Source organism: Coloeus monedula, assembly GCF_965178545.1.
Source record: "Coloeus monedula genome assembly, chromosome: 14".
Classification (NCBI taxonomy): domain Eukaryota; kingdom Metazoa; phylum Chordata; class Aves; order Passeriformes; family Corvidae; genus Coloeus; species Coloeus monedula.
In genome coordinates this window covers 16,773,441-16,787,322 of record NC_138794.1, presented here as the reverse complement: position 1 = coordinate 16,787,322, position 13,882 = coordinate 16,773,441, and the positions used below count along the sequence as shown (strand labels likewise).

The 13,882-nt window shown below is 37.9% G+C and overlaps 1 protein-coding gene across 3 annotated transcripts in view; it reads left to right on the top strand.

Annotated features, from left to right (window-relative positions):
* The window catches only part of VPS13C (vacuolar protein sorting 13 homolog C), a 72,986-nt gene extending 66,803 nt beyond the window's left edge, over nt 1-6,183 (top strand). The window contains exons 79-82 of one of the 3 annotated variants that reach the window (XM_082290661.1): nt 1,778-1,869; nt 2,812-2,935; nt 3,193-3,279; nt 4,677-6,183. In XM_082290661.1, the coding sequence (XP_082146787.1) occupies nt 1,778-1,869; nt 2,812-2,935; nt 3,193-3,279; nt 4,677-4,766 (393 nt within the window). In that variant the 3' untranslated portion in view covers nt 4,767-6,183. The remainder of the gene's footprint in view (nt 1-1,777; nt 1,870-2,811; nt 2,936-3,192; nt 3,280-4,676) is intronic. The other 2 variants (XM_082290659.1, XM_082290660.1) reach the window with 2 other exon arrangements.
* Nucleotides 6,184-13,882: the final 7,699 nt, after the last annotated feature.

The following is a 13,882-nucleotide window of genomic DNA, read 5'->3' as shown; positions in this document are numbered from 1 at the left end:
TTACCCTATGGTTTTGGTTGCTGAAAAATACTGGATTAAAATGTATTTCAAAACATGATGCCACTAGAGAGCAAGTCCAGGAAAACACTGTGCTGTTGATTTCAGCTCCTGAATATTCATCAACTTTTGAGATTAAAGGATTTTTTGGAGTCAGTTGTGATGTATGATGATGCTGTAAGATATTTGTTGAACTTTGAATATATGAAAATAAAATGCAAATATAAAAAAAGTTGAACCTTCTTTTAATTGATTCTTATGTAAGCTGATCTTTCAATTTTGGTTACTCAAACTGCATAAACCTGTTGATCACAGACAGCTGTGGAGTCAAGTGGAGCCTCTATGGTCATCTCATTGGTTTTCTGGGTCCATCTATGGAAAGACAAAAGGAAATGGCTGTTTACAAGAACTAACTGAAAACATACTGAAGGTTTAGTCCTTTCTCTTGAGCTCATTGTTACTAGTTTGTCAGAAACAACTTGAGGAATTTACTGTTATAGAGGCTGAATTCCACAGTAACAGCTGTTAAATGAACTGAAAGTCATCTTACTTTTGCTCTGAAGAATATCAAACTAATTTTGGGGTGCCCCTTTGCAGGCACTTGCTAAAGGTTGATCTGAAGTGCAGGCATTCTGCACCCAGGCATTCTTCCTTACTTTTCCCATGTTCCTACACAGGAGCTGCCCATTTTCCCTTAAAACAGGTTGTATCATAAAAAAGTGGTTGTATTGACCTAGAGGGTACAAAGCTAATGTGCATTGACTTTATGCTTATATAACTGTCTTGCTAATTTTTGCTAATTAAATACTATTTATAAGTGTCTTTTTAAAAGACTTTTTGCATATTAGCAAAACCAGTAGTTGACACAGATTTATTCTCATACCCACTTTGAGGCTGGGTTCCCACTGGTAGCATATTATTAATTTCATACTTTTATCTTTTGCTGCATGATGTTTTTATGTGCATTCCTTCCCCACAAAGACGTTCAGGTGTCACTCAGTAAGTCTTGCTGCCTTTAATCCAGTGTTATTGGGAGCTTGATGTGGGGATGACTGTGAGCCTGTCTTCTGTGCTGGTCTGTGTTGTTGATGGAATGTTGTAATCCTGGTGACATGCTCTAGGAAACATTTTAGTTTAGTCAAAGAGTATGTACAGAATGGGAAATCTGAAAAAAAAAAAAGTCAGTGATTAATTGCCCCAAAAAATCCTAGGAGCACTTCAGTGCTTTATTTCAAAACTTTTTCTAGATTTTAGGTTGTTACTTGAGTTGTAGTTGTCTAATCAAAACATGATGAGTGATTTTGTCTTGCACTTTCATACACCTTTGTGTATTTTGCGTGTTGCAAAGTCATATCTGCTCAGTGCTTCAGAAGCCTGATCTTGAGGTGCATTGAGAATTTGTACCTTGGTATCTTTCTGAGGGTCTGGGTCATGAACCTCATAAGGGTACATGACCTTTGCAGGGTTTTCACTCTTGAATGAAGACTGCAGCATGGGGTGTAGCACAATGAACATTATTAAACAATTACTGGTGCAGGAAAGAAATTAAAGCTGGAGAATTAGTCTGATACAGCAGTGTCAGTGTCCCACCGTTGAGTGGAACAGATCAGACATTTCAGTGACTCAGCTTCAGGACGGAGAGCTCTGTGAGAACCTCTGTGTGACTTTACAGAACTAACAGTGAGGTAACTTTTCAGAAGGCTTTTGAATTCAAGACACCAATTTCATTTGATTTTCTTTTTTTGTACAGCCCCCAAATTATTTTTTGTTTCTGTTTCAGAAGCTGCATATCAGAAAGTTGGAAAAAGAGGTGTATCGATACCACTGTGCAATTCCAAGAGGCAGAAGAGCAAACCTTATTGTCACCAACAGGTATTAAATTTTGAATGCTTTCTAAGGGTTTGACATGATTTCAACTTGGGGATTAGACCTATGGCTAAGTCTAAACTGATTGCTATTTTCTGCCTACCTAGTTTCCATCTCTATTTTCTTCTTGATTTTTTTAGTATTTTATTTTGTTTCCTTAATGGAAAATGTAATTTAGTTGTGATGTCAGTGCTGGATACTAATTTGGGAAGACAGTTTACTCTGAGATCAGTGACCCTTTCATCATACTGGAGGGAAATATTCTGGTTTTTCACTTTGGTTTTGGTTTTTCAAATTAGCTTGTGATAAGGGTTTGCAGTCAAGCTAGTGGTTTGATAATACACATTTACAACCTTGTTAATGAAAGGATATTTTAAATGAAGTCTTAAGTCTTTGTACCAGCATGAAAATTAATATTTAACTCATCAGACAAGTTTTAGAATTCAAGATGTTACCAGTCTTGAGTTTAAGAACTCAAAAAAGGATTACGATTTCCACATTCTATAGGTCACCAGTTTGCACCTCAGCTGAGTGCATGAGAGGGGCTCATCCATAATAACACCATGGAGCTTCCCAGTGTGGTTTTTTAAATAATGATCAGCACACCTCAGAATTCAGGCTGCAGACGGACAAGCTTTTTGAGGCACTGTTCAAGGCCATGAATGATAATATAGTTTGTTTGCAGACTTAGATAAATGTACACTTCTCTCCTGACCCCCCCTTGGCCTGCTCATACTGTGATATCTTACATCATCTATGACTTTTAAAGACCAAGTGATTGTCTCAGAATGTGTTAAGGAAATACAGGTCCACTGTGACTGAGTGGATATTTTAATCCACATAGAAGTTGCCTTCTTAAACAAGTATTTTCATTTTGTTTAGTTTTTCTAGCAAAAACTCTAGTCCCAGGGAGAAATTGAGTGCAAACTTTTTTTTTTTCTTGAACAGGAGAGTGATATATGTGAAAGAAGTGGAAATCTTAGGCCATTTAACAACAGAGTGGGATTACTTATTTGAAGAATTTACGCGTTATCCCTCCTATGAAGCAAATATTCTAAAAATTACAGTTTTGGTAAGAAAAACATGTAAATTTTTTTCTATTTAACACTCACTAGAGGTCCAGACATGCTTTTAACTTATTTATGATTCTAGCTGCTAACTAAGGGAGTATATGACAGGATGTACTGGAAGTTTCTTGAAAGTATGACAGTTGGGTTGGACAGAAATGTTGAAATCTAACCTGAAGTTGACATTCAAGCCCTTTAAGCAACAGATTCTGCATTCTTGTTTTGTGAGTCATCTGAAGCACATTTTTGTTCCCCTCTGCAGCAGGATCAAAAGATGTTCCAAAGAAAGGACAGTACAGGTCATGAATGTGTAAAGACAGTTCAGCTTTGGGATGAAGCTACAGCAAGGGTATATATATATTTTTTTTAATCTTCTTTTCTTATGATGTTGTTAACAATTGTTGAAACTCAGCGTGTTAAAAAGATGGTAATGTTCAGAGACTTGTTAGAGAATAGGCTGCTGTGCTTGAGTAGCATTTACCATAGTTTCATGCTGAAAAATGAGTTTAACCAAGAGTATGATGAGACCAAATAGTCCAAAGCATTTAAGAGAGTTTATGCAATAATAATTTAACGTTGAAGTGACATAGTCTTAGGTTTTGTATGTTAAAGCTCATTAAAGGAAAATAATTCCAATATCTAAAGTGCTAGGTTGTATTAAATTCCCTATAGTTTGTAGGATTCCATGTATCTCCTCATTATTTCAAGATCATCTGACTAAGCCAGTAAGTGGACCTTGTAGGAAAAGGCTTACTTAGATTCCTTCCTCCTCCCTTCCCACACCTGGTTTTTCTACCATTTATCTCTAAGTGCTTGTTCCTGTTCGTGCTGGGGAGGCTGGAGTATTTTGTGAGCCTTTGGTCTGTGGATGGTTCGATCTTGTAGGTAACTTACATAATCTGATATATGAATTTGGATAAATTCCAGGGTACTTGAACAATAGAAAAATTTACCTAAGAAACCATGTGTGTTACTGTAGTGTTGTATCAGGTGATGAGAGAGGAGGTATTCTCCCTGATACCAAAAGTGAAATCAATTAGATCCACCATGTCTTGGAAGCACGCTTGAAATTGTAGCTCCGGTAAATGGCAAGTCAGCAGATGGAATCAGAATCGGGGCCAAATTGCTGCTATTAAATTGATTGAACCTTCTAAAAGAAGGGGTTAGACTGGGAAGGTAAAAAATTGCTATAATTTTGAGGCACTTTATATACTGGAAGAGTTGATCTTAGTTCTTTACTGTGTCTTGTCTAAAAATGTTCCTTCAGCTTTCTCTTACAGCACATCTTCCAAACCAATTCCAATTCCAAATTGGAATTAAGGCAGTGTTCAGACAGTACCACGTGCCTTTAGTGTGTCTGTATCTTAGTTGCATGGCCAAAGCTGGAGCATTGCACAAAACACACAGGTCACATTAGAAGATACGTCCTTGTGTTTAATTACATTTTTTTGGTCTTATTTCCTAACTGCACATTCCTTTGCTGATGTTCGTGCTGGTATCAATACATTAAAAATAGGTTTTTCTGTTCTCAAGTGCAATACTACCCAATCACCTTTTGTGGACTTCTGTTTCTGTTCATCAGTTGAATATTGTGCATGCAAATCAGGAGCTAAATATTTGACTTAAACCAGCCTGTGTATGTGGGTTTCCATGTTTGTTGAATTAGCCATGCTTTAGTAGCATCTTATGGAAGAAAACTGCTGCCTGCTTTAATTGTTTATTTGCTTTCACTCTGTTGTTTTACAGAGGGTTTGTTGTGCCATTCAGGAAGCCCAGACAACAAGAAAACAACAGAAGCTGGTGAAGAGAGCATCCTTGAAGTTGAGGATACCTTAAATGCTTTCTTGATAATGACAGGATTTGTCGGGTTTGGCCTTTGGTATGCAATTTTCTCCCTAAAATTGATTTGTAGCATCATGGAAACATTGGATAAAAAGTAAAGATAAAATACCTGAAGTCTTCTTTCAAAGTTAACAGCCATTAACACTTCAGTTTTAGAAGACATGCATCTTTTGGAAACAATGGATTTCTAAAATGTGCATTTCAGTTTAAAAATTACAATTTTTGATAAACTGTTTTCCCACTCTGAAATTTTACTTTCTGCCTTTTTTAATGTCAGAGATTCTAAAATGAAGTGGTTATCTTATTTGCACTCTAAATTTATGGTTTACAGACCAGTGGTGGTAGTCGTGGTTCTGGTGTTTTGCAAAATTAGTTACTTCTGTTTGTGATTGAAATGAATGAAAAAATCTATTTCAGACAACATTCTCCTTAAATTAAAAGCTGTACATAGTTTAGCTAATATAATTACATCTCTGAGTGTGTAATATTAGAAAATACTGCAGTGAAGCAATGTAAGAATGAGTATATATGAAAGAAATAGGCCATTGTTGTCTGGAAATGTTTACTTTGGAGTGTTGTCACATTGTAAATGAAAATCTGCACTTTAAAAATGGAAAATATTGTTCACCTGTTGTGTGCCTGGTTATGGTTTTGGTTGTATCACTGTGGCTTAAAGACTTCTCCAGAAGGAACAGCCCACTGAGTTGAGCATCGTATGTCAAAAGCTTCAATCTAAGAACTTAGCTGTCCATATTTCAGTGTATAGTTACTCTGCGGGAAGAATGCCATCTCATTAAGCTAAAAGTCACTTCTGATACAAAGATTTTGTTGCAGTTTGTCTTCCTGAAGACTGCTAGCATTCAGTTTAACATGACATTTAAACACAAAGTGTATGCCTCGTGTGAGTAATCCCATGAACTTCCTTGAGATAAGTCCCATTCTTAGCACGAGGCACATCCATAGGTAACTGAGTCAAGAACTATATAAGCAAACAGATTTGAGTTCAGTGATCAGTGAACTGAGAGCTTTTGCTGTCAGTCTTTGGCTCTCAAACGAGAAAATCAGTGTCCTTGTGAAAACTCATGAAAAATTGCCCTTTTCAACTTACTTCAATTGCAAAGAATAATTTCTGTTTCTTACTTTAACTTTGTGCTAGATAATAGCTGTAGATACAAACTTGATGAAATAAAATGGCACTATTTTTCTACAGATCCATGCAGTGAACCAGGCCCAGACTTTTAAACTCTGTACTTAAGGGCTGGTGTACTGTATAAATGCACTCTTAACCTGTACCTATGAGCTCACCAAAATTAAAAAGCTTAAGACATTTGAAAAGTAAGCTGCCAAACACAGAACTTATAGAGAGCATTGCCCACGTGATTTTATTGGTGTTGTATGCACATGGCTGTTAATCCGCTTTGCTACATGAGAAAAAAGTGTGGTACAGCCTTTAATTCTCTGCTATTACCTGTTTTCTGGAAAGTTCTGCTCAAACAATAAATAAATTAGCTGTCTAGGTTGTATGTATATCAAGTTCATGTTAAAAAAAAAAGAATAAATTTTTATATGCAAGTATTTGTGCTATGATTTAAGGTGTTGTTGCTTCTCATGTGCATTATGCGCTGTTGCTTTGTCTCATGTCACTGACACTGTATGGAAACAATGGTTGGAGTATGAAGGTACTGCAAAAGAGCTTTCTACAGCTCAGCAGCTCTTACATCTTGTTTTCTGGCATTTAGGGCTAGTTGTTTGTGTACTGCCTCTTAATTCATTCTTGAAAATAGCTGTCACTTTAGTCTACTTGGTGCATGTTCAGACAGTATCATGTGCCTGTTTTTAGGGGAATTGGAGCTTAAAACAGTTCTGAAGACACATTTTGGACTCCAGTCTTCTGCTTGATCCAGTTATATATTTCCTCATGTTTTTGGTAAACTTTCTGGTTTGAATTGTAAACAGTAGATAGTTCATTTTCTCATATTTCATTACTTTGAAATGCACATCTTTGCGGTTTGGTTTGCTAGCTGAATTTGAACTGGTAGATGACCTCCAGCTGGAGTGTTGCATGACCTCCTTTACCACTTGGATCAAGAAGACATGAGAGAGGAATTCCATTTCTTGCTTAAATGAAGATGGATTTTTGGGATGAATAGGTTTCCAGTGCTTGTCCTGGGCTTTCCTCAAGTGTTCCATTCCATTTCACCATGTGTCCTTCTGTCTTTGCTTTTTTTTTAAAGGAGCTTTTGGCATAGCTGCATCCTCTGCAGCTGCAAATGCTGTTGACTCTACCTGGGCTTTGCTCTCTGACTTTGGGAACTTTCTTTTCCTGTTCCCTGTCAGTTCCTTTCCTCAAGCTGGTACATTTTCTTGAACTGCTGGTTGAGGGAGTGAAGAATTAAATCCTGTTTGGATGATCTGCTGGGGTAAGACAGTAACAGTATGTTTTCAGACAACCTTGAGTGATGAATTTCAACCAGGTTCTGTGATGCAAATGAAAAACTTTTTCAAAGATTTTGGGATTTTGGCTTTTTTTTTCTTTTTTTAGTATCTGGCAACAAAATGTTTTTCCATCCTTTAAAGGTTTTATGCCCCTGTGAAGCTCTAGAGTTTTCAGTATTACTGAACACACCAAGTTGCCAAAATGCTGACATCTTCCTAGCCTTTTCCTTACAATGAGCTCCCAGAAGCCTTTTGCTGTCTCAAAGGCCATTTTAAGACAGTAAAATTAGTGTTAATTAGAACTCTGTAGGTCAGGCCTGGGTCCTTGCTTTGCTTCGGTTACTCCTTTGCTTTCTGGCTCCTCATAGGTTTCTCCAGCTCTTCAAAAGCATTTTTTTCACAAGGTGTGGATGAATGTTTAGTCCTTGTGACTGTTTCTCAGTCTCTTGCTTCAGCTGCCGCCTCCTGAAACCCTTCTGAAGCTTGCTCAGTCCTTTGTGCCATGCCCTCCCTGCCCTGGCATGCTCAGTTGTCCCCTAGGCAAAGAACAGTACAGCCTTCCTCCGTGTAGATCTGTGACCTAGTAACCATTTTAAAAGGACAGTAGCAGGAAAATGATAATACCATCAAGCTGTTTCATTGAGAAACACATCAATATGTGCTTGCATTTTTAGAGCTACTTAATTCTTCTAAAAAAGAATGACATGAAAACTTTTGAAATAGATAATGGGTACATGTGCTTCGTCATGGGATAGTGCTGTTAGTTCCACTGAGCTTTCTTTAGGGAGCATTTTACTTTGATAATATTCCTTGAATATCTGCCCAGTCTGGAGATGAATAAATATTCACATGCTGAAATGTTGTATTTTAAAAATGCAATCAGCTTGTTTACTAATTTCTTGCATGAGCTTGGTCCATTTTGCTGTTAACTGTTCAATGGGATTTTAGGCTCTCTTTTTATCGGATTTTATTTAGGCTTTTTCCTCTTAAAATGAGCCCATATTGGTTGACTACTGCCAGTCATTCTCTACAGAATTACAATAAGCCAGCCACTTAAAAGTACTTCTGTGAAAATTTAAATAAACAAATAGCATCACACCATTCTTTAAACTCCTCAGGTTGTGGAATAGCCATCATTGCAGATATTTGCAGCCTGAGTACATGTGGTCCTGGACACATCCTGGCTGACTGTGCCTGGACTGTGTAGTCTCAGGAGATGCCTTCCAAGCTCCACTCATCTGGGATTCTGTCACAATAGGAAATCTGAAATACGCCCCTCTCCCCCCAAAACCAAAGAAAATCATCCAAGATGCAAGGTTTTGTGTTTCCAGTGATAACTTAAAGTATATGCATTGAAAGAACTTCATACTTCTCACCATCACATTTAACCATTTTCTCAAAATTTGCAGAGCCTGGAAGATTGTTTGGTTTGTTATAGGCACAGAATAGGGAGTGGTTTAGTGGTAAGAGAATAAATAGTTTTGAAGAGGATAAATTGTGAAGTTGAAGGAGGGGATAAAATAAGTAATTCACCTTAACAAACACATACCAGTGTTCTTATTTTATTGCTGGCAATAAATAAGCTTTTGTTGTAGTGGAATAACACAGAGATTACAGTAGGTATATTCTAATCTTGAGCTTTGGTTGGCAACAGGGATTATTTATATAAGGGTACCTTGGGTCACTCAGATATTTAAAAATAAAATTAAAAAGGTATAATTTTAAAAGTGTGAACTGACTTGTGAAACCTTTTGAAACTAGCTAGCATCTGTTTGACAAAATAATTCTTTCAACAGCTTATAAAGTTGCATTTAGTCAAACCTGAGTGTGAAGACTTAATTTGGAATGGATGCCAGTGGACTGACCAGAGAAGTTTTAACATAAGAAACAAGTGGAGGGATTTGAGAAACAACATATACAACTTCAAGTTGCATTGGAAGAATCAAAGCTTTAATCTGTTTATTAAGATTTCCTGGACAAAGGTATGCTTTGGAGGGAGAGGGCAGTTCCCAGTAGAACCTGTGATGCCACATAGCAGGAGAAGGACAGACTGAAGTGGGGGGGGGGGAAGTTATTTTACAGCTAGATGTCTAATTAAAATTTGTTCCAGTTATATGAATATTTTTTTAGTTTATTAATGATCCTAATGCAATTCCGTCCCTTGGATTATGGATCCTATTTGCATAATTACTAAGTAACAGGGAGGCAAATACACAGATCTCCAGACTTTAGCATTGATTATCTCTCTGCTGCAATTTGCTTCTGTTTTGAATTTTTCTAGATATTTGTCATCAACTGAGGTGGTAGCTTCATCTAGTTGCCTTAGTTGTCTGAGGGAGAAGAGCTGAAATATGAAAGGACAAATAACTCTTACAAGGAAAAAAACTGACCTATTGAAAGAAACACATGCATTTAAAACATGATTAAGTTCACAGTATCTTCACCTTTCCTGTAAGTTAACAAGTAAACCTCTAGTTTGACAACATTATATATTATTTATTATGAAGTGAGATTGGTCATTGTCTATTCTGATCTAGTCTTCAGATTGCATTGGGGCCAGGGGAACAAGGGAGATGGGAGGAACCCCAAAATATTGACATGGTAGGTTGGGAGTGAAGGAAGGTGAACGCAGGATAGTGATAAATCCATAAAATTACTAAGTCTCTAGAGGTAAAACCAAATTATTTAAAAACTGATTTGGTATCCTGCTACAAATTCCTTTTACATCAGTAATTGGGAAAATATCTAGTTGTGAAGACAAACTTCAGTGCTTGAAAACAGTAACTTTGTTAGATTTTAACAAAGAAAGGAAATTTTTGCGTGGATTTCAGTCAGAGAGGCAGAGCCATTCCCAGATACTTTACTGGAGTCAGCAGATGGAGCGCTGAAAATGCTCTGTATTTCTAAAATGACAACACTCAAATTCCAGTGCTAGTCTTGTGTTTGGGTCCACGTTGTTTCTGGACTCTGCTATTTATCAGAGCTAAGTACAGTAAAGATGTACAAGTCTGCAAAATGCTTGTCCAAAACAAAAGGCTTGAAAAATAGGGAAGCAGTTTGTGCACTAAATAATGTAGCAAGTTTCCAGGGATTTGAAATGTCTGCCCATCAGGTATGACATACATTTCTCTCCCATACAATAAAAGCTTTATAGGTAAATCACTGAACTGTGCAGGTCTGGTCTCTGCACTGATAAACGTGGCCCTGAATCTGTCCTTGGCTTAGTTGATATATGAGGACTGGATTGTGCTTATAAAGCTTCCTCTTGTGTTTGTCATCTTCACCTCTGGCTGTGCTTTCCCTTTCCCTGCTGGAAAGAAATTTGCTGTTGACTTTTCAAGATCTATGACATTAGACTGAAATGCTCGTAAGGAATCCAAAAAGACTTCTGCAGCTGATCCCATGGAATTGTTGCTGGTTAATTGTTAGTAAAAGCAGCACGAAGGGATATAATCAGGTAACAAGAGAAAATGCAGGTTTAGTATAATGAGAGACTTCGAACAGTTGAACAGCTAACTTTTTAGGACCTTCTTCACACTTCAACAGAGTGCACCAACCTGAGTAACATCAAGAGTAGATATTTTCTTAAGCTGCTGTGGAATTTAAAAGATAAAACAGCTTATTACTTAAATCAACTTTGAGTTAATTGCAAAGATGTTTTAAAATTGGACTCCCTGTAGCACAGCAGAAATCTATAGATGAGTGTGTCAAGGTTGCAAATAAAGAGATGCTGCTCTAAGCTGTTGTTCTAGTAGTTACCCACAAGGTGGGGGAATGAACCTTTGTATTTTATTGGTGTTATCTTACAGTGCTCCTGCCCACCCTCCTCCTGCCTGGATACCACACTTTTTAAATCACCTACTTGATGTGGTCAGTGCAGAGCATGGAGCTGTAAATCAGAGCCTGTCAGAAGCTTTTCAAGATGTAGGTCCAAACCTGGAGTTTTACAGGTGTTGAAAAAACATACTGCAATGATCATTCACTTGTTACTTCTTATTTGTACACAGTGTAATGAATAATCTGATATGGTGCAGATTTCCATGGGTACTGATTTCTTTAGTGGGGAATGTTTTAGACTAAAAGCTTTTCTGTGTGGTTTTTACTGAAGTGTTCATTTTGTTAGTGGTATTGTTAATCTGTAGGTGGCTGTGTAACAGGCAGTGTCCTATTTTCCCTCTCCGTATCTGATAAATTCAGAGAGATCTAAGGCAGCCCAAGAAGCCATCAGAGAACTCTTTAGCAGGATTGTGTACTTTGTGCTGTTTAGCTAAAGTTAATAAAAATCTAATTTTTCTTAGCACTTAATGGTAGGTGCTACACCTATTTCAAATAGTATTTAAAAATCTGAGAGTAATACTTGCAAACAAAACAAAAATTAAAAATCATTAGTATTATTCTGTATTTGGGTCATGACTGCTACTTCTTGCTTTAGAGACTGCCACTATGAGCTGCTGATAAGGAGAATGAGTCCTCACTCACTTGTGTGGTTCAGTTGTAGGAGCCATCTTCACACCCTGGAGCTTGCAGGGCTCAGAGTGTCATGGATGTTCCTTTGCAGCAAGAACTGAAGATGCATAAGCCTATTTGCTCTTTCAGTGTCTGTATTGTTTGTTGTAAGTCTCTTTCTTTGTCTGTTTTTAGGATCCTTTCTAGTCCCTTCTTTCTAAAGATTCTCTTCCCAATTCTTTGCAAAGTAAGGCTACCTAAATGTTTAATAATTTGGCTGGATCTTTTACTGGCAAAAAAATATTTAATGAGAGAAAATATTCCTGTAAGGGTATATGGGAGAAAAGACAGTCTGTATTGTATGGGAATTACACATTTTAAACCAGGTTATTTCTGGTATTATCAGGCAAAGAGTGCTCTCTGTACTGGATTCTGAGGGCTGCTCAGATCCTCCTGCCATCACTCACAATTTCCTAACCTTGTAGCCTTTAGGGCTTGCAGGCAAGGGCTGAGAACTGAGGAGAAGGCAGGAAAGAGGGAGATAAGGTACTTGCAACAAGACTGCTGCCTTACTCCTACGTAGACTTTGCCTAGCTGCTCTCATTCTAGCCAGGAGGAGACAATACCTCGTGACTTTGCGGCCCATCTAATACTTCCTGGGTAGCCAGCAAGTAACACAAAGATTGTATTTTAGTTCCAAATTTGGCCCTTTGATTCATGGAATTCTGCTGGACATTGTGTTTGGGTTCACATCTGCCCTTTTTTGGGGAAAGCTTTAAGGCTTCCATTGGCACAAAGGCAAACTGAGCCAGCTGTGGTAGCACTGACACACTTGAGATAATCCGAGTAACAAATTCTGGATGGCCTCTCATTTCCTTCCAGTAATTTCTGTGGCCCATGCCTGACTGATCTAGAGACATTTGAAGGATTTAGGAGCTTAGAACAAAGGAAGAATGGAGAATGAAAAGTGAAGAAACCTGGATAGGCCAAGAGACTTGAGAATCATGTTCTGACTCCAGTACTTGCTCTCTGTGATCTGTACTCATAAAGTTTAAAACCCTCATATAACCTAGGTGTCATAAACATTTATATTTGACTCGTAATATGTTCTTTAAAACTTTGCCTTAGATAGAGGTAACAATTTCTTTTTGTCACAGATAAAAGTCAATGGAGGAGTTCTTCAAGTTTGCTCTGTAGATGTATTACATGTTCTGCCCTACCTCTAGCTCTTATGTTGGCTGTTTCATTGTAAAAGTTAGGCATACTGAAGAGTTTGTAGACATTTTTAAACTCAAGTTGCACGCTAAAGACGGGGAGTTTCATTTGAATGATGTTCTAATTGAAAAGTGACAGCTTTCCACAGTGGTTCCATTTTTGTTGTCACTGAAAAATCGAGTACTAGAAAAGAAATTTAAAAAAATATTTCAGCTAGAAGCTGAAATAGTATGGTTTTGGAGTGTTCCAGTGTTGTCTGATACAAGGTTCAGAGGCTTTATTGCTTCTGTTCCTTTCTGTGTGCTGATGTCTGTAACCTCTCCTGGGGCAGATGGATAATACTCCTACTGGCAGAGTGGAGTCAACAAAATGCCCCGAAACCAGAGGCAAGAAGCAAAGAAGGGAGTGTGAAATTCTAGCAGAGAGGCTGTTGGCAGGTGGGCATTTGATTAATCCACCAGCAGATACACCAGAGTGTGGCATTGTCAAAGGCCTCTGCCAGATGAGCAACAAGTAGGCAGTTAAACCTCCACGTCCTTCCAATGACATTAGTCAAACAGATGCCTGTGTGCAGTAAATAGGCCATGATTTAGGATCCAGTCACCAGTGTACCTAGTGAAGATAAATTGATACAAAGGCTTTGCAGGATGAAGTCCGTCAAAGGTGTAAGCACACCTACGCGCTTGGGAGCAGGGCAGCTATCCACTGGCTTTCCAAGGAGTTTTGGGAAGAAAGACGTCTTCACGTTTCAAGTTTATAAATATACAAAGAAAATGGTGTGAGAGCACAGTGTGTCTGAACTGGGGCCACCTGAATTTCTAGCAGTTCAGTCAAGAGACTTATTGTGCATTTTCAGTGGGACCTGAAATAGATTCAGTTCGTGAGATATAAAGCAATACAGGGCAGAAGAATAGCATTGTCCTTGCAACACAGGTGAATGCTTTTACTACTGGCTTTTCTTGAGAAACCATGCTTTTCTTTAAGCATCCAGGTGGATGTCAGAGCATAGGTGA